The sequence below is a fragment of the Zosterops lateralis genome, assembly GCF_965231275.1.
Source record: "Zosterops lateralis genome assembly, chromosome: 9".
In the NCBI taxonomy this organism is placed as follows: domain Eukaryota; kingdom Metazoa; phylum Chordata; class Aves; order Passeriformes; family Zosteropidae; genus Zosterops; species Zosterops lateralis.
Genome location: NC_139769.1, coordinates 27,683,693 through 27,704,635, shown reverse-complemented (window position 1 = coordinate 27,704,635; position 20,943 = coordinate 27,683,693). Strand labels below are relative to the sequence as shown.

At 44.1% G+C, this 20,943-nt stretch overlaps 1 protein-coding gene across 5 annotated transcripts in view; it reads right to left on the bottom strand.

Moving 5' to 3' along the window:
- Window positions 1–20,943, bottom strand: part of RASAL2 (RAS protein activator like 2) — a gene marked incomplete at its 5' end in the record, with an annotated part of 163,455 nt that overhangs the window by 21,554 nt on the left and 120,958 nt on the right. For all 5 annotated transcript variants that reach the window (XM_083867829.1, XM_083867830.1, XM_083867827.1 and 2 more), the window contains 5 exons: window positions 1,348–1,492; window positions 3,249–3,803; window positions 4,603–4,701; window positions 6,228–6,381; window positions 15,003–15,112. In XM_083867829.1, coding sequence (XP_083723955.1) covers window positions 1,348–1,492; window positions 3,249–3,803; window positions 4,603–4,701; window positions 6,228–6,381; window positions 15,003–15,112 — 1,063 coding nt within the window. The remainder of the gene's footprint in view (window positions 1–1,347; window positions 1,493–3,248; window positions 3,804–4,602; window positions 4,702–6,227; window positions 6,382–15,002; window positions 15,113–20,943) is intronic.

Here is a 20,943-nt window from a genome sequence, read left to right as displayed (position 1 = left end):
ATTTACCATCTTATCACTCAGTGCTAAATGATGTATTAGAAGTCATTAATGTTAAAATATTTTAGGCAATTACTGCACATTAAGGAGCTTGCAGCAGCTGTAATGGAGTGGTCCCACAGCTGATGTTCAGCCTGCTGGGAAGCACAGCACAAAGTACCAGGCTGCTTGATTCCCTGTACCAGGTGAGAGCCTGCAACTGTGACTTACACTCAGTGGTCCCACCCAGGAGAATAAGACTACCAGAACAGGCTCATTATGCTTCAGAAATGGCCAAACTGGATATAATCCCAGAGATGACAACACTGACCCTTGGAGCACTAATTTAGCCAGCTATCTCCTTGATGCCTTGCCAGTGTCTGGGATTGCTGAGGACAAGTGAGACTGCTGGGAAAGCAAGCTGCTTGGCTTTTTTTTTTTCCTTTTTTTTGTGAAAGGATGTGGTGTAGGACTTGGCTTTGGCTTGATCTTGTTTCTCTTGTATCAATTTCCAAAGCTTTCTCCATCCCAGAAACAACAGGGGGTGGGTGGCTCATTGTGCAACTGCGCATGAGGAGGATTGGGCAGAGTTGCTGAAACCCAACTGTGATGTGTCTGCAGAGGACAGGAAGCCTGGGTTTGGTGTCCTTTACTGCTATCTTTGTGTGGCCAGGAATTCCCCAGGCACTGCCTTTATGACTAGAGCAGAACCTTTTGGTGAAGGGGGGACAATAACTAAAATATCAGAGTCCACCCTGGCATGTAACAGTGGGTATGAAGACCCTGTGGGGAGAATGGAGTAGGAGATCACAGGATGGCCAGGCAGTTTTAATGAGTCAGGGAATAATGAGCACTGGGGATAAACACAGGCAAGAGGCTTCCCAGACAGGATGCATCTTGATCTCCTGTCCTGGGATGCTCAGGAGCCTGGCAGCCTCATTCCCTGGCCTGGTCTCTCTAAGGACTATGTGTCAGACCTCCTTTTTCAAGCCTATTTGCATATCAGATTGAACAACCACCATTGCTCACAAAGAAATCACAGTGTTACACCTCTTTATCACGCTAGAGACACAAAAGAAAGCTACCCATAAAACCAGAACATGGTAATACAAACTTGAAGAGGAACTCAGCTACATCAAATTGAGCTTGCCTTGCCTTGGGTGCTACTCCTGCAGGCCCCAAAGAGCACCCTTCTCCACGTGGAGGAAGGGCACTGAGAGCAGGACAGTGTGATATCTGTGTATGAGACACTCAGGCTGAGTGCTGAGGCAGTTCCCTCCCATCCCACCCTCCCAGCTGCGGCCATGCTGCACACACAGCTCAGGGGCAGCCCTTGCTGTGCAAACAGGTGGCAGACAGGGAGTTTCTTACCCAGTGCATCCTGGAGGTACTTCTGTCCTACCAGCTTGAGGTATTCCTCAATAGCTTTGGTAGCGAGTGTGTTCTCCCTGAAGATCAAGACATCATGTTCTGCACAACGATCTACCTCAGCCATCACCAAATCTGTCAAGAAGTCCTGAGGAAAAAAGGCCAAATGGCAAAGGTGATTTTAACCAGCCCAGTCCTGCCAGGCTAACCCCAGAAGCCAAGAAGAAAGGATAATTCAGGATAATAAATAATTTCTCAGCCTGATACAAGGGGCGCAGCTGCTACATGAAGTAAGGGCTGAGGAAATAGCCAGGGCTCCTCTTGGGTTTATTACACTTATAGAATGCTATAAATCACAGATTATAAAGGGTGAAGCAAAAGTCTCTAAAAAAACCCTTTACAGCCAAGCTTGTGTTTCAGTTTAGCTCCAGAACAGAATCTCTCACCAGTTTGTTTATCAGAGGCTTTGTCTGCTGAAAGAAACTGTGCTATTATATTTATCCTTACCTTTGTCAGAAATATGCCATACAAACATGGATTTAAAAATCCAAATTGGAAGTGATGCACAAGTTATTACAGCTTGATGATAATTAAGTAAGAAGAATGACTTAATAAATTAAATTCTCAAACCAAAAATGCTTTAGGATTTGGGAAAAAAGAACTTAACATTCAACTTGCTGGTTATCTACATGGCTTAACTTGAACTGTATTCAATTGTCCAGGCAGGAACTGTCAGCAAGCCTTGATACAAAGAATAATCTCCTGATATAGGGTCTAATTCTACCTGAATAATTTCCTGAAGTGGTAACTTTATTTGAGTCAAGGACATTTAGTACTCCTGGTTTTCAGTCCATTATTGCTGTTCCTCTTCAACAAGATCCAAGAGAATTCTTTTCACCTGGCTCAAACTGGAAACATCCAGCTGTACCCCCATCAGCAGAAGTACTGAAGCTGGAAATACCCTCTTAGGAGCTTTATGGCAGCCTGAGCCACCTGGTGCTTTTCGTAAACAGAGGTTCAAAACTTCACACACCAGGAAGGCAAAGTTATAACCCTCATTTATCAACTTGTTGCAGCTGGCACTGCAGCAATCCAGAGCCTGTTTTCCAGCAGGGTTTCAACATAATCTTAGCCACCAGCTTCTCTCATCAGATAACTTAAGGAAGATGTTCCTGTCACATGCACCACCACAGAGCACCAGCCATCCTGAGATGTTTTCAGGAAGCAAAGAAAAGCACCTTCTCTGGAATAGTTACATGAGGCTGTCCCTTGGATATTGTTTACAGTCATCCTTCCACATATCTCTATCCCTCTGACTTGTGTTTTACCTGCTCTAGCTGGTCTCAGTGCCAGAGGCTGCCTCCAGTATGGCACTGCTCACACAGCACCTGGCAGGCAGCAGCCAGAGAGATCAATGCGTGCTAATGCTTCCCAGAACTTCCCACGACCTGCAGGGTACTCTCCCACAAGCCATTTGAAGGAATCAGTGTGCACCCAGAAGTCCTGAGAGCATCCTTGGGGCAGGTGGGATCACCATTAACTGGGTATAGATCCCCCAAATGGCTGTTCAAAGGCTGAGCAGATCGATGGTGGCATTGATCTGCTGACTCAGCGCTGGCACCCGCTGCTCATTGTATCACAGCCTTATTTATAGAAACAATCCTCCAGTTTACCAGCCTCTTGTTCACTCAGCTCTTAACCTACATCCTGATTTTAGAAATGCAAGGGAAGGCTCCTGAACGCTCAAATGTAGGTACCGATTTTCAGAAGAAGATGAAGTTATAGTCTTCTCACTTACACTTTGTACACGAACATCTGTTGCTGCTGCTTATTGTCACCCCATTTCCACCAGAAATCCCTTATCAGTAGCCAGAGCCACTCCAACAGGAGCCACCTGTGCTTACCTTGGCTCTCCCCGTGCTCTGAAGAATGTGCACCAAGGCAGAGGCCATCTCCTCCTTGTTCTTGACACTGATCACAGGTTCCAGCACGGAGCACAGCAGGGCGTAGTTGCTGGTCACATACTCCCCAAATTCTTTGTACTGCTCCATGGGCAGGATGGTGATGGTCTGGTAGCGGGATTTGATGCGAATGGAAGGGCCCCCTGATTTGCCTTTGTTGGCTGTGGGGGTGCTCACTGGGTACCATTTCTCCACAAACTGCCGCCCGGTCACGCTGGCCGTGGGAATGTTGACCAGGCCGACGTAATTGTTCTTGTCCTTTTTCTTCTTCTTCTCCACGTCCTTGTAGATGTGAACTGTGATGCTCTGAATGTGTGGGAGGCTGTAGAACTCAAAGTGCTCCCCCCAGAAGATGTTATCTGCTTTTGCTTTGCTGGTGGTGCGGGCAAAGAGGGTGTCATCAAGGCACAGCTCACAGAAGTATTTCTTCTTGGGGGTCAGGTCCTTGGCCTCTATGATCCAGAGGCGAAGCACGTTTTCAGCTCGACGGCAATTGTCCTGTGCAGAGGAAAGAGATCAGTTTTGATTCAAAACCCCTAAAAGTTGAATATCTCATCTTCTAAAGCAGCAGCAAAGGGCTGCCTTTTCTGTCTGAGGTAAGGACAGAGTCAGAATTCAGAATCAGATTGGCTGATCCAGAGAGAATCGGAATCTCTAGAAAATTAGACATTTTCTAAGACAGAGGCAAAGGGCTGTCTTTTGTATGTCAAGAGTGCTAGGGACTAGAATATTTTTCTTCTTCAAAAGCTGTATTTGAAAAGCTTTAGGAAACAAACACTCTGCACAAGAACCTGTCCAAAGCTGCCAGACTGGTGAGGAATCCCAGAGCACTGTTAGCCTGTCCCTGGGACGTAGGATGGCAGCTATGGAGTGACTTAGCAGATATTTCCAGCTGATCTATAACTTGATTCCTCATCTCACTCTGGCTCCAATTTGTTTAATGTTGGTTTTTTTGGGTTACCCCCAACCCATACCTCTGCCCTTAGATTCAAACATGACCCTTATGAAGCCATGCCCCATCTTTCCCAGGTGCATGGGCTCAGAAATCCAGCCGGCATCCCAGGCTGGCGCTGGGGCAGGCTCAGGAAGCACGCTGGTGTGTATTTACTCATTAAAGGTTTGACCTACTGCACTCCCTGGAATAGCACACAGCAGCTTTAGACACACGGATGAGCGGATGGCTCCCCAGACTAAATTAATTGAGGATGCATCTGTAGGAAGCCCTGGTACACTGGACTAAAATCCAATCATCCCACCTCCATTCCCCCACTAATCTTATTTTCGCAGTTTCTATTACCTTCATTGGCTGCGATAGTCTGCGTATGTTTTCCATCCACCAGTCCCTCTCTGCTGCAGAGGAACAACTGAAGCATTTACTACCCTTGGAGTAGGTTACCTGGAATGAATAAATGACAGGCTGAGTTCAGGCAAGCCTAGGAGACATGGAAGAGGCTGCAAAAAGCAAGGAAGAAGATAAACAATGCTCGAGTAACAAAGTAAATATGAAAAAGGGACGCAGCCTAGAAGGCAGAGGGGATAAAGGGCCCACAATATGCAGGGAGCAAAAGAAGTTTGAGGTTATATAAAACTGGAGAAACTAAAGAATTTATATAAAATTAAGAGCACCAGAGGCTCCTCTTAAAGACTTTTAAACAAAGCTTTGATCAGCCAGTAAATCTATTTTCTTTTTAAACAGTTTTTAATTGATCTGTGGCTATGCCAGATCAAGCTTAAAACTTGCCGATTTCCCTGTTAAGGCCCGGGGCAGATGATTCAGTTACTGACAGTGTAAAGACAGACAGAACAGACAATGCATTAACATAAGGCAAAACACACTGGACACGATGACTTCAGTAAATACAAAATATTTCCAAGGGTCCATATAGACAGCAACAGCCTAAACAAACCAAGGGAGTTGTGCCCTGCTCCAGCCCTGACAGCTCTGCTTTTCCCAAGGAAGCGCCTTGGTTTCTTCCCCTCTTACGTGGCCTGAAAAGCCTCATTTACTCTTTCCATTCATTTGTGCTCACAATTACAAAGCAGTTTGAGGCAACAACCTCAGAGCTAAGTTGTTGCCAGTGTTTTCCACCCAACTCCCCAAGCCTAAGCAACCTGCAAAGTGCTTCCAACCAGAAGAACGAGGCTGAAGCAAATAGGAACAGTTCCTGGATGCATCCTGAGGGACCAGAGCCTGATATGCTCGTTTACTGCCAGAATTTTCTAGGGTGTAAACAGATCTTTGTTCCACAAGTTTAAACACATCTGACTAATCCTGCTGAAGACAGAGTGACCTGTCCCTGCCACGACAGGTGATGTGGCCCCAGCTGCATGCAAACACCCAGGGCTCCACTGCTGGAGCTGTGATGGCAGGACTGTGCTTACACACACGGTTTCTGCCTGTTTCTGGAGCAGAGCTCAGAGCCACAGCCTGCAGCCTCTGCTGAAACAGCAAAGGGATCTTTGGATCCTGCTCCACGGTGCAATGGACACGTCCACAGCCACTGAAGCCTTCTACCTTGGCAACTGGAGGGCACTAAGCTAATGGAAAGGAGCTCTGACTGGAAAACTCATTTCTTGGTTCCAGTAAATTTTCTAAATTCAATTTCAGGTGAATTTGGAGAGGGTGAACACACAGCTAATGTACATACTATTGCGTGTCCATTGTGTTGTATGTATCAACCATACTTTTGCATGCACATTACAAATGCTTAGCTATTTATCAAACTGAAGAGATTTATCAATTAGGAGACCTGGTAATGGAAAAAGATTTCTCTCTGTTCAGTGACTGATGCCATCAGCCTCAAGAACTTCAACAGCCCCCACCCAAACCCAACAGCAGTGGCTGCTGCTCTGTTTTCCAGTCCAAGCATTCCCCAAGGGTTCAGGGGGACTGGCAGCTGCCTGTCTGGAGCCTGTCCCTACCTCAAAGCAGAAGTCTCGTCCAAGGATGCTGTTGTGAAGTGGTTTGACAAAAACTGCTTCTTCTGCTGCAAAGTCCAGGGTCTCTATGGTGCTGGCTTGGTTCAGTAAAGACTCATGGGAACGGGACTCCTTCAGCTTGGGCAGCTCACGTGGTCTGTAGGACAAGGAGGAAAGGAAATGTCTTTTTTTTCCCTTCACAATTACCAAAAAGAGCTGGCAAGATCCCAGAGAAAGCTGCAGTTTTGTCTCGATGCTTATTCAGAACAACTTCTACAATTAGTCTGCAAACCTTATGAAAATAACATTAGGCCAGTAACCCCAGACTCCCAAGGGAATATCCAGCCTAGGAAGTCCATTCCCACTGACCTAGAAATTATAGCTGCCAACTTGTCAGTGAAAGAACAACAGCAAAAAATTCAGAACTGAACTGCTAAAGTTTTAAAAATGCCCATAGGTAGCTTTGGATGTAATACTGAAAATACTTATTACTAGCTAGATTAGCAGACAGATGTTGTGTATTAGCAGCAAAGAGCACACAGATCCCTAAATCTGTAACCAATAGAAAATGAGGATTATTCATTAGAGAAGATGACCCTTCAGAATACACCTGATTTTTTAACATACAAAGCCTTTGCACTAAAGTCAAATACACAAATTCCTTCTCACTTCACAATTGCTCAAATCAGTAATTTTGCATTTCTTTTTCAGCTGCTTCTTCCAGCTTGAATTTCCAATTTTTTGGATACTTTCTTTCTCTTTTAACTTTGCGCTAACACATACTGCTTCTCCTTTCCAGCTGATTGTCCTGTAAATCCCTGAGCTCCACCAGAGCTGAAACCCCCCAAATGCACAGCACCTTTCTATCAAGGCAGTCTTCTCTTTGTCCCCACCAGTTCTTGAACACTTCTCAAAGACATTTCCCTCCCTCCACTATGCCACAGCTTTTGGCAATCAACAGTGACATCAGCGAATGTGTTTTAACCCTTTCTGTACTCTCCCACTATGATTCAAAGCAACATTTGCGCACAGTGGGAAGCTCTGCTCTCAAACAGCACTGCAAAATATGCCCAATTTTAGAGATGATGTGGCTTCACCTCTGCTCCTTCTGCCTCCAAACTGACACCTGCCCAGAGGCTTCTGCAAGAGTCATAGAACACCTGAGGCACAACTTGCATCTCAAGGTAAACATCATGTGAAGACACATCCTGTTTTTCCTGTGGCAGGAATTCAGTCAAATCCTTCACAGCTGACCAACAAGGAGGAAGAGCACAGAGTCTCAGCTTAGCAGAGAAGGAGCTGTTGACTTGGCAGGTCTAGATTTTGTTAAGATATTGAAGTCCCTGTGTTCAGTGATCCCTGAATGTGAGTCCATAAATGTGGCTGCCCATCCAGCAAGTGTGGCTGGGCACAAGGAACAGATGTGGAAGCAAAGAGGCATCAGCTCTCTACACATCACTGACAGAAAGACAGTGCTCCTGTGTTCCTCCTCATAGTATTTCCTCTTTTATTCAGTTCCCAGTTTCAAATGGAAAATGTTATTTACAGAGGAAAGAAAAGCATAGCTACCTCCAACAGCTTCCCTAATTTTGAAAAAGAATTGTTTTTTGTACACTTCCCTCACATATACAAAACAAAAAAGTTCCCCACATTCTTCATCCTTAGCAAAATCAAACTCCTCCTACCTGTGAGCAATTCTATAGGGGAACTCAGAGGAAAAAAAAATCCCAAACATTTGGAAAAGGCATCTTAACAAGGCTGCTTAACAAAACCTTGGGTATCACAAAGGACAGAGGCAATGCAACAAGCAGAGTTCACCCGACTGCTGCTCTTTTGTACAGAATGAAACTCTGAAGGTACTGGAGCAGATTCACACATGATAAGATTTATTAAACAGTAAGGGAGAACTTTGTTCCCATTTAATATATTGAATGACCTGAGTGCAGGCAGCAAAACCCTTTGATGGAAGGAATATTCCAAAGACACTGATTTCAGATGCAAAGCAGCAGCCCTAGTAGGAGCGTTGGCTGTGCTGTGCTTTGTTCTAACAGGTTTCAGCAGCAGCTGAACCAAAGCAACCCCAAACCTCAGCCATGTATAATTGAGCACTGGCTGCAGTTAAGGTAGGGCAAGTCTAAAATAAACACACCACAATACACCACTTTAATGTCATCTCTGCAAAATCCTCTCTAATTTCTCCTCTCCAGAAAGCACTGCTGAGGTCACTTGGCTTCTCTCCCTGCCTCAAACTCTGAGCAATTCCTGTCCTTACAAAGTACTGAGAGCCTGCAGCCAGCTCCGGGTCAGTGGAGGAAAGCATGGAGTGAGCACAAAGAGGGGAAAGAGGAGGGAAAGAGAAATCATTACCAAAGGAGAAAAAAAAAAAAAAAAAAAAAAAAGATATTTTGCAAATTCCAGTTAAGCAGAGGCTGCACCTGGAGCAAGACAAAGCAAGCAGACCTACACAAAACAACTGTACAGCCACTTAGTAGAGCATCCCCAGATCACTGTGGTGCCGCATGCCACAGCCCTTCCCTCCAAACTTCCTGCTCTGGGCTACATCCCAGACAACAAATCCTGCCCGGAGAGGAAGAAAGGCACAAACAAATCCAAGAGGAGTTCTTCCTCAAGCCTCAGGTTACAGATTTCGGAGGAATACTGTGCCAGGCAGATAGGCTGGGGCCAGGAGAGCAGGCACAGATACAGAGAGGAAAGCTCCCTCCTTGTCTGCTGTGCTCCCACGGGCCCCACGGTACCAGGAGATGCTCCTGGGTTGCCAAGGCACAGCATCCCCCAAGGAGATTAGGGGAGGCTGGCAGCCAGCAGAGGCAGCAGGTGAGGCATGGCCAAGGTGACCTTCCCCAACAGAGAAGTTCCTCTTTGTCCTTTCCTATGAGTTTGATGAGATCCAGACATTAAAGGCAACATGAGAGAACAAGGAATCTTCCAAGAAAGCCACTGGTACACACAGCAGATGTACTCCAAGCCTGCACATCCCATTCTTGCAAGTCACACCTTTTAGGAGCATCTCTTCTGCTCCATTGCTCCTCTAACTAGTGGGCTGAGCATTTGGGTTTGCTGCAGAGCAGCTGGAGCACTGGTAGTTTTGTTGACTCAGGGTCCCGTAGCAGACAAATGTCAGTCTGTTCCAGCAATCCTTTGAAGTTACCATATTTAAAACAGCTCAATAAAGTGATTAAGTGGCTTAGAATTGGCACTTTATCTTCCATAAACATCAGAACATCCTAAAGCTGTTGGTTAGATGCAACCACATGCATTTACAAACACAAGTACATGCATTTTGTGAGCACCACGGTATAGATTTCATCTATTGATAGATCTGCAAAGCAAACCTTTGACTTGTGCCTATATCAGCAGCGTCCCAATCAATACAGGCAATAATTATACAGAAATAATACTTCTCTGCTGCTTTAAAGCTTCAACTGATATGCTGAATCTGTAACAAGGAAAGAAAATTGCTTGCTGGCTTCCTTTTGGCATTGATGCCACTAATTCATGTCCCAGTGTCCAGCAAAGGGGCTGGATTAACAGGGTCCTTCCTGTATTAGGTAGGAAGCTATTGGGAAAATGAGTATTGCTCAGACTCTGTCAGCAGAGAGGTAATCCCAGGGAAGCAGATTACTGTAAACAGGAAGATCACACATGCAAAAAGTGGGGGCAGGGTTGTTTGTACAAATCTGTTTCTGTTAAACAGCTCCATTAACAACACAAATCCTGTTTTAAATTACAACTAACCTCCCGTGATCAACTTTTTATCCTGTTGCTTTTTCTATCTACACCTGTTAACAACAGAGATTGCAAAACAACTACATGGGAGTTCAAAGAGTTACCAAAGCACCAAATAATTTTTACACATTCTCCATAATTTCTTTCCCATAGGAAAAACAGACAGAGAAGGAGCATGCCAGGGAACATTTTAAACTTCTCACCTCTTTTCACATGTTTTGGAGTACTGGTCTTCAGAGCTGCATCATTTCCTTGTAAATCAGAGCCCAGACAATGCCCTAAACCACTGACCTGGCAGCAGCATGCAACTGCCACTGAAAAAGAGCTCTCCAACCACCCCATCTGGCTGGCCCAGCCTCAAGCTGACCCTCTCTCCTTGCACACCATAATTCAGTAATTTTCCATGACAGGAAAATCTCAGTTGTAAGCCGGGAACTGGAAACCTCTGCCTTTCAGTGCCTGCCCATGGCACACGGCAGCCTATTAGCAAAGTTCTGTTATATTCTACTGTCTATAAGGCACGTAGAACGAAGGGTTAAAATCCTAATTGCTCTGGTTATGAAGCTCTCCTGCTGATTTTGACCTATTTAAAAGCCAACCTACAAGGCACAAAAGACTTCCAATTACCGAGCTTACCAGGGAGAGCACTATATTACTTGTAAAACAAGCCTGTGGACATCAATAATCCAAAAAATAAAATAATAATAATAATAATAATAAGGCCTAAAAATGAACTTCCCTTTACCAAAGTGATGTGAAAGGAAAGAACTCAGCCCAGGCACCCAGCTGCAGTCAAGTCTCCAGTTGGCCTTACACAAAGCTGTTCGTCTGCATGCTTCAAATAATTCCAGCAATCCTCATGTGCTGGGAGACGCTCCCCGAGAGCAAAAAGTCGAATTCAATACTTAGCCACCCTGCAAAGTCACAGGAGAGAGCCTGGACTGTAATGCAGTGAACTCTCTGCTGTTCTCCCAGCTCCCAGCCCTGTGGAAGGGGACCCTACCGTCTCCAGCATCACCTGCAATTCACCCGTGTTCTGCCCGTGCTGCAGCACCAGGGTTTTCTCTGTCCAAATGCTCCTTTCATAGGCACCACACCCCTCTTCATTTTCCAGCTGCCAATTATCTGAACATCCTATTACTTGGTCAACAATTCTACAAGTCTAACCAGTTTCTTTCTTTATTTTTTTTTTAAATCAGAAACTTAGGGTAACTTATTTATCTGCAAGTTACACTCGGGTGCGATTAAACTAGCCAGTCTAGTTTTCCGCTGAGATTCTGGTCTTTTCTGGCTACCCAAAGTCTCATTGTTTGAATCCTAGATTTGCAGAGCCCTTCCCTGCCTGCCCGCTCTCCCTGCGGATCACAGCTTGTCTAACAGACACCTCTCAGGGCTCAGCCAAGCAGGCTGCTGAATTTCACAGCAGGAGAGTTCTCCTCTCTCCTCTGCTCTCTGCTATCAACGTTTCCAATTGGTCTGTTTTGATGGACCAGAAATGCTTAATTGATTCAGTTTCATTTCCCTGCAAAACTCAAGGTGAATGCTACATGGAAGAGCCTGGGCTTTGCAGAGGAGCAGCAGCCATTAAGAAAAATGTATTTATAAGGGAGTCAAGTGAGCTTGCAGGTGGGAGAGAGCAGTCCAGCACCAAGGGGAAGGTCTTTGACAAACTCCAGGGTCTTGTTCAGTTTTCAGTGAAAAACCAAACAATTGCTGAAAGGAATATGTTCACCAAATCAGGAATGAGGCGTCCCTCCAGAAACAAACCACTCCTCCCCTTTCCCCACACTCCCGTGTGCTGATAGCAACAGATATGCTGAATGAATGTAAGCTGGGAGTGAGTCAAGCCTTAATAACGCATTGTGTAACACAGATTTCTATCCTGACAGCTAAATCAGGGTGAAAATCCCCCACCCTTTTTTTTTTTTTTTTTTTGAAAACCGGAATTAAATTAGAACGGACCTGAAAAAACACGGCAGGTTTTGCCTGCATTATTTACACGACCCGTGCTATTTTCTGACTGCAAAGAGGCAAGGAGGGAGGAGCAGGAACTCACCGAAAGTAGAAGAAGCTGTGGCTGGAGGAGTGATAGCGTTTGACCATGAAGCCCAGAGCCATGGCTACCTGCTTCCCTGGGCCCCGCCAGAGCCCATCCCCAGCCCCGCTGTGACTGCCTCATAATGCCACAAAATGACTTTGAGCAGAGCAGGAGGATTCCCACGTGGCACTAAATCCCAACAGGGCAAAGCCCTCCCAGCTGTCTGCAGGGCTTTGCTGCAGTCAGCGAGACCATATGCAGCCAGTCACAATCATCTTCGTTCCCTCTCTGTAAACAAAACTGGAGATTCTCGGATACCTCTTGGAGATACTCTCCAATTCCTGCCCACAAACTGGAAATATTAATTTGGTCTCTCCTTTCAAACAAAATTTTGCTTAAGTCTTTTCTTGTGCTTTTTTTTTAACCTGTTTTATAGCTTATGGACACTGAGAAAACATTACTGATGAATGTGTGAGTTGAAAAGCTCAAAGGATGCAGGAGGAAACAGGCTGGAAAAACTGTGAAAGATGCTACAGTGACATGGTGCCAGGTCACCTCATGGTGAGAGCTGTTGGCAACCTGGTGAGATGCTGCACTGGCCACACGCTGAAGAGCCTCATCCCCACCTGCTGTGGCTCACAAAGGAGCACAGTCCAAGTCCTGCCACATCAGTGGCAGTAAAGGCAATATACATGTATTCACTGGCAAACAACCTGAGCCTGAGGAACAGGAGGGATGTGAATTATGAGAGGTTATGGATTTATTTCTGCAGGACACCTGGACGCTGATCCATGTTTCTAGAGGGGCACCAGAAGTCTCTTCTCTCCCTATCCACTAACCCAGACATGCTGAAATAAAGTTAAAAACCAGAAAAAGGTACGTTGGCCAATTGCTTTCTGCTGAAACAGAAAATCTGATTACAAAAAATTCTGCAACTCATCTCCATCCCTGCTCCCTACAGCCTTCCTGACTCCTTTCTGTTTAAATCAACTCTGAGCAGACAGCATCCATCCTTTGTCACCATCCAGCATGGCATGCAATGTTACAGTAACCCAAATCTTGATGTGCACCAGGATAACTAATCTTGTTTACTACAGAATTTTAGAGTTATTTATCTATAAAATCTCTACTTTCTTGACAGGTCCCAAACATCCCAAAAGCATGAAAAGGCAGTTTGACAGCAGCCTCTATTTCCTTCTAATCCATGCAGGGTTTTAATTCATAAAGCTGTATAATACTTTCTTTGAAGGCAGGGCTCCTGTGTTTGTCAGAGCAAGAAAAGGGAGATGCTATCAGTCAACCCGGCCCTGGAACACCATGACATCACCTAGAATCACCTGCTTGAAATGGGAAAGGGCTGACTCACCAGGGCAGGACAGGAAAGTTCTTACTGCTACAGAGGCTCACACAGAATGTGGGGAGAACAGAAGGTGAGAGAGTAGCAAGTCCTTCTCATGAATTTGGAGTCAGCTCTGTGTTCAATAATGCCACCATGTGCTCATGTACCTGGATTTTGTGCTTTCAGGCCATCAGAGGAAATCCACATTCGATTTTGAGTCTAGTTGAAAATTTGTGCCCTCACTGGCAAGAGTAGAAGGGGGTCTGCTTTTTATGAGAAGGCAGCTTTGCTGTGTGTAACATCGTGTCTTAAACCAAAGATGTAGGAATTAATTATAACTATAGTTATTACCTTTCCCAAAACAACAGTGCTTCCCTGACACTACAAAAGCAAGTATCCAGCATGAATACCAAGCTCAGGAAAGACAACCAGATTATTTATGGCAAAGGAATTTTTGCATTTTTACAAAAATTCAAGCAAAGCTGGTTCAAACAATGATAAAAATAACAGGTACTTGATTACCTGGTGGTATTACTTAGGATGCTTATGCTCACTGAGTTGCTTTTACAGCCACATTGCAACACCTTGAAAATAGAGATTTATAGGAAAACTTGCATCAAAGCAGCCTGGGTGGACTACAGGAGCAAGGCCATCTAGATGGTTAGTCACATCTGGTAAGCAGCAGGCTTTTCTGTAACTCCTGATGTTAACAGACCTCCAACATCCACAGCCATGCTATCTCTGTGATTTTATGGTCTGCCTTTCAGATAGAGAAGGCAGCACCATTGATTGAAGCAGCACAGCATGACAGATACAACTAATGAATTCAGCTCAGCTAAAGGAGCAGGGAAAATGCACTGAACAATGTCAAGTCACAGAAGCCTGCCGTGGCCTCGAGTACAGGTCAACTTATTTCTCACTCTATCTGCTTCTCCTGCTGGGCTACTGTGGAATTTAACACAGAATATGTTTAATAAAAACAGTCAACAGGCTTTGCAAATAGTTAGGAAACACTGTGTGGAAGAGCCTTTGCTCGCCTCACATACAATCCACTGCCAGCCTGGATCTCCAGTCAAAAGACAAAAAAGCAAAGATTTACCAAATGGAGCACTAAGATGGTCAGAAATTACTGAGTTTTCCAGTTTTCTGAAAAATAGATCATCTGTTTCTTATGGTAACAGTGCAACAGCCAAAACACCAACACTGCAAGGGTCCTCAGTGCGCCTGAACTGCACTGCACATCTCTGGGCTGTGCCAGTGCTGGCAGAACCACCCTGCTCGCACCAACACAATCCTCATCTCACCACAGCACTGGCCTGCAGGCAAGCACTGTATGCTGCAGCCAGGCAAATTTCTCTCCAGCTGACCAATCCCATGGTTTTGTATCATGGAATTGGAAGTCTGCAGCTTATTTGAAACAGATGCAGGAAAAGGTCCTGGAGTCCATCTGCTTAACCTGAACTTTTAGACAGCAGTGAAGAGCAGCAGTTTTCCATCCTGGATCAGCAGCACACTGCACACTGAATTCCTGCCATGCCAGAGGCAGCCCCACAACCCCTCCTCGTGCCAGCTGGACAATACATCCCCTCCCTGGCTCTCCTGCCCTGAGTGCACTCCTGTGCTGTGTCAGCTCTGGGGACACCTCACACCTCACCTGTCCTCGGAGCTGTTGGGGGAGGGCAGACGGAAGCTGATATTCCTGTCCAGTTTGGATTGACTCTTTGTCCTCTTGATGGATCCTTTCAGGCGCTTGCTGAAGAAGCCCTAAAATGAGAAGTTGCAGAAGTGAAACAGGGGAAACTGAGGCCAGTAATGAATCACTCACTGCACTGTCACTGAGCCCAAACACAGAGTTTTGATGCCAGTCACGGGACAGGCTGGACTGGGATTGCTCTGAGCAGGAAGAAAGGCAGGGCTGGATTGTCAGGGACAGCTCCAGGAGGTGAGAGCCTCCAATTGCAATAATTAGCACTGCTCATATTGCTTGGGCACTTCAATGGATTCCAACTATTATACAAGAGACTCAAACCCCACAATTATAATCTCATAAGGAGCAATCTTCAATATCACTATTTGATCTTACTTCCCCTCTACATGCCATGTTTTTAATTCTCAGTGAGCTTTAAAGTACAGAGGTCTTATATTTATGAGCTTCTATTGAGCCCTCAACTGCAGCCAGGTTTTCCTTTTAAAATTAGATATAGCACATTAAATCTTGAAATAATTCATAATTTCAATAGTCTGGCTAGCCAGAATAGAAAATTTCAAAGTGTTTCACACACCAGTGGCTTCAGATATCTGTTACAGTATTGGTAAGAAGCAAAGCTCAATTCAAAAATCTGCTTAGGATCTGAAAATAAAATAAATCTTCAAAGAATCTGTCTTCAAACTACAGTTGTTCACTCAACAATCACAGCCCAAAGCCATGTAAGTTGGAGGGAGTCTCTGGGATCATCTCCTGCTCCATGGGGAGGTGCTGCCAACATTAGGTCAGCCTAATTCTGACTTGGTCTAGGTCTAGCCAAGTCCTGAAACCTCTGGAGACAGAGGGAACAAAGAAAGAGGAATCTGCTTTCTACATCTGAAGGCAGTGCTACATTTAAGATTGCCCTTCAGTTTCTGAGGCTTGCCAGCCAGAAGCTCCTCAGGGGTGAAAGCTGCTACATTTTCCTGATAAAGTGGAAAAGAAAAAGCCACCCCCTTCCCCGCCCCCCCCCAAAAAACCCCAAACCAAACCAAAAAAACCAGAAAACAAACCAACCCCAACAACAACAACTCCTCCCCACACACAAAAAAAACCCTAAACAAAAACCTTCCAAAACCCGAAAATACCCAAACCAAACAGAAAAAACCCCAACAAAACAAAAACAATAAAAGACCATTAAATTTTTTTTAAAAAACCCAACCCAAAAAAACCATCAAAAATCCACAAAAAACCAACCCCACAAATGTATACAATGTGCTGGGGGAAAAGGTACTGTCAAAAGGGAAGAAGTATTTTCAGCTGTGTGTGCCACTCACACTCTGCCCATGATGCTGCACTTTCCTTGGTCCTGGCAGTGAAAAAGTGCCTTTGAAAAAACCCTGTAATCAATAGATGCTCCTGGGCTTCTCTTGGGGCTGCTGCTGGAATTCAACTAGAGGATGTACAGCACTTTCAAAGGCACTTTTGTATATTCTGACCTCTCAGCATAAAAGGCAACAAACCCAGCCAGGGATTAAGATCTGGTGGACCCTGGCTTCAGTCCAGTACCTTTCAGTCTACTCGAATTGCAAACATGAAATAACATGGCTTTTTCCCCTTAAGGGCAAGTAAGACAAAGCTGACCCAATTCAGCAGGGGTACAGAAGTATTTGTACTGAATAATTCCAAATCCCACTCAGAGAAAAACTGTGAATATTCATTTTTGTGTGCATGTACAGTTTTAAATTGGTACTGCTTTAACATGGAACATGTTCTTGGTTTAATTGAACATAATCTATACCCCAATGAAACAAATGTTCTAGCTGGAGTTGAACAAGGCTATCCAGAGTTGTTTATACAAAAAATAACCACCCCAAAACAAACAACCTAGGTAAGAATGTATTTAAAAAGAAAAATTTATTCAAACAAAGGGTGTGCTTATTGGTCATCCTCAAAAGAGTTGAAAACATTTGCAGTATTTGTTCTTTGCTGGCAGTTCATGCAGGGCCAGTGCTTACAGATGGACAACCTGGGAGCAGCAGGAACAGTTCACATGTGCCAGAACTGAGCAGAGTTTTTTGACTTCCATTTGCCAAAGGAAATGCTTTTAAATACCAAATGCAGATTTATAAAAGATGTAGTGATGAAAAATAAGCTTCTATTTGCAACAATACCACCTAACTGAAAGTTTTATTTACTTTTACTCCTATAGACAAGAAATCCCTGCCAATGTATACAAAGCAGCTTGCACCATTAAAAAAATAAAAACACCTTTACTGCTTTTTTTATTGTCTAGGCATTTCTCCTAAATACTTATTTCAACAGAAAACAGACTCTTGTTTGGTTCTTATACATAAATGTAATGGAGTGTCTGAGCTTTAAGAATCATCATGAAGCTTCTTTAAAAACAGTGGGAATTTTACTGCTTGAACAAACACCCTCAGACAAAAGGATGGAAATTATTACCCAAACTGCCTGAATTAACGAGATTATGTTCTTAATCAAAAAAGTACAAAATATGTGTGGTAGGATAAAGTAGCTAGGATGAGATTTGGAAAGAAACAGATTCGAGGTTCACATTTAACAGGCTGCCCTTGGAATGACAGGTTTAGGGGAACAGGGATGGAAAAGAGAGGTGAGGAGAGAGTGATGGTGCACAACCACACGTGCAATCAGGAATAGGTCAGGGCAGGTTTGTCATCTCCTCCAAAAGCATCAAACACTGGCCTAAGAAAACCCAATGATAACAACATCTAAAAATAATTCAATCCCACTGAGAATTCTATTCATCTCATTTGGAAGTTAAGCTACTCGACTCTCCCGCTCTGCCAAGAAGCAATCTCCACAGGAGAAGGGATAATTCAGCAGGCTGTTGGAAACTTCCCCTCATAGCTGCACAAGGAAAGCACAGAAACTCTCACCCCCACGTATTTCCAGCCCAGGGGTGGCGGTTGTTGAGGGCAGTTTTGGCTTTAGGAAAAGCTCACTTTGTGCCAAAGATGCCAACTGGCTGTTTGTCCTTAACCTGAGCAGAGCAGCACAGGAACTGTCAAACAAATACAAAGACAGCCCAAGTACTCCTGAACTGCTGCTCCCTATGGACATGATGATTCTTCACTCCAGGGAGAGCTGCCCATGCATAATAAATGATTGTCGTGGCCGCTTTGAAAGGGAAAGGTTAATTCAGCCATGAACAAATGAAACTGTATATGAGCATAACACAAACCAGCCATCGATAAAATGCAATGGTGTTAGCGGAAGTTTCAAAGCACTGAAAGTAGGGAAAATGGGCAACAAAAAAGGTCCATCTTACACACAGTGCTGCTACCTACATTAGCTCTTTCTGGGGACAAACACACTGCATTTGAGCCTGTCAACACATCCTGAACATCTGTAATTCTTGATGAGGAGGGCCAATGCATTATTAATAACACCAGGTGGGTAACTTCATTTACAGAGCAATGAGACTCATCTTCTCTGAGGGGAAGGACTGGATGGGTACAAAGATAACCCTCAAGTGACTGTGGATGACAGCAGAACTGCCCCCCCACTAACGTGCGTGGTGAGGACATGAAGCAGTTTATGCCTTAAGCTGTTCACAAGCAGCTATCAAGGAAAAAAATAGTGTCATAGCCAAGTGAAAACACCGTCCTGTGCCAGTAATGTTGTAAAGCTATGGGAGGCAAAGAAGCAGGGGAAGATTGCCAGGTGGTAAAATGGAAAGATCAAACTAGAAGGATATTCCAGGAATGAGCAGCAAAATGGTGAAGTTTACTATTCCTTCCAGAACAACAGCAGAAGGCCAAATTTAACTAGCATGGAGGTGAAGTTTGCTTTTGAGCCCAGTAACACTCAGCATTAAAACATTAGCAGTGACTCCCTTTGAAAAGACTCTCAATCACTCATACAGTAGAAAAGCAGAGGAAAACAGCCCTAGATACACCTTGGAGGTAATATACAAAACAACACAGGGATTTACACCAGCCACGCTCCACCATCTACTCATCAAAAAACCTGGCACTACGTCACTGAGGAGGTGGTTTGTGCTCAGGCACAAAACAGTGAAAAGCATGTTTGGATGTACAAACAGAGGATAAAGCCTAATAACAGCAGAGTGGTGTTATGTAAATCTGCCGTAGCTTTCACACTAATGCATCACTCTTCTGATTTTCTCATCTCAGCAAGAAGGCCAGAACAAAACAGAACTCCAGAAGTATAAACTGATTAAAGACAGACAAGAGAGGGATTTACAAATGATATGTTTTAAAGACCAACAATTTATTTTAGGAACAAAGGCAAGACGGGATTATAGATGTATAAAACAAATAGAATGGAAATTACCTAAGCTCCTCATACACCCTGTTACATAAGAAAACCAAAGGGCAATTTAACATGAGAGGCAGCACGTTTCCCTGATTGTCAGGAGACCTTTCCTAATGCTATCTATAAATGAGCCCATCCAATTCACCACCACAAGATATTATACAGACAAATTTTTTCAGCAAGATTAAAAAAGGATTATGTGTTTATATAAGGAAGAATAACATATGTAGCTGCATTAGTCAGGTTTAAAAATAACAAGAGTGAGCAATAATCATGCTTCAGGACACAAGCTGATCAACAGCAAGGATCAGGAAAGATATTTTTCCCCTGATGGGACAGCACTGCAGATTTGGCCAGATAACAATTTCAACTTCCCAATGAAAGATGGTCCACAGCCACAGGAGGGATACAGAATAGGAGGAACAAGTTGAGGAACAGTAATAAGAAACCCAAGGAAATGCAGAGAATACTGTAACAAGGGTACATTGATGATACACCTGTTAATAAAATGCACGGTAAAATTGCGTGCACTCTGCATGATGTGCAGCCAAAAGTCCTGCAGGAATCGAATTTCCAAGTCACTGGGAATTCTACTGAAAAATTCATGAAGAAGCAAGAGCTACCTGATAGCCAAGAGGGCCACATCAGCTTTTCAGGTCCCAGTTCAGCAAGGTGTTTAGCATGGACACAACAGGGAGCAGCACCTGGCTGCCCTTGTGGGAGCTGCCCACAGCAGGAACAGCAGATGGAAGGAGCATCCTTAAAAGTCCCTATCCAGGAATTAAGGAATAAAGGTAAAAAGTCTGTCTGGAGAACAACGAAACAATGGTGATTAAAAATTAACATGATAAGAAACAGGTCACCTGAGCCTGTCAGGAAGGGCAGGCAATGATTTCCTGACCCTGGCAGGCAGCCACTAAGCAGCCCAACATTTCAGAACTCCTTTTGATATCGCAGCACACAAGCTAATTACAAAAAAAAAAATATTAAAAATGAGCTTTGTTAAAACTTGTAACATAAACCTGAGGAATGGCTATAGGAATATCTGAAGAGAGTAATTACAACAAGTGATAAGGTATCAAGGTAGAAGAAAGGGTCCAATGGGATGTGGTGGGGATAGTGGCCTGACTGCTTCTGCTTAACATCCTTGTTAATCATCCGGAAGAAAAGTTAAACAGCACATTAATTACACTGAACTATATTAAATTAGGAGGTGAAGCGAGGGCCAGGGAGGACAGAGAAATAACACAAAGGGTTAGGAGCAATTAGAAACTGGTAACACACATTCCTGTGAACTTTCGTACCTGAACTTGGAGAATAAATTGAAAGGAATTAAAAACACAAGAGCAAGAAAAGTGATAAAAGGGCCAGAAGGACTCATTTGCAGAGGATGCATTAATTAAACTTTGCATAACTTGACTAAGTCATGATTTGGAGGTGAAGAATAAAATGAGCCAGCGCATATTTAAATACTACTAAGCAAGGACAGCTGGAATGTGAGCAGTGTTTAAAGCTGTGTATGCTCATAGCTCCCCTACATTAACTAAGGAATCAAAGGAATTGGATAAAGTCAGGTTTACACCAAACA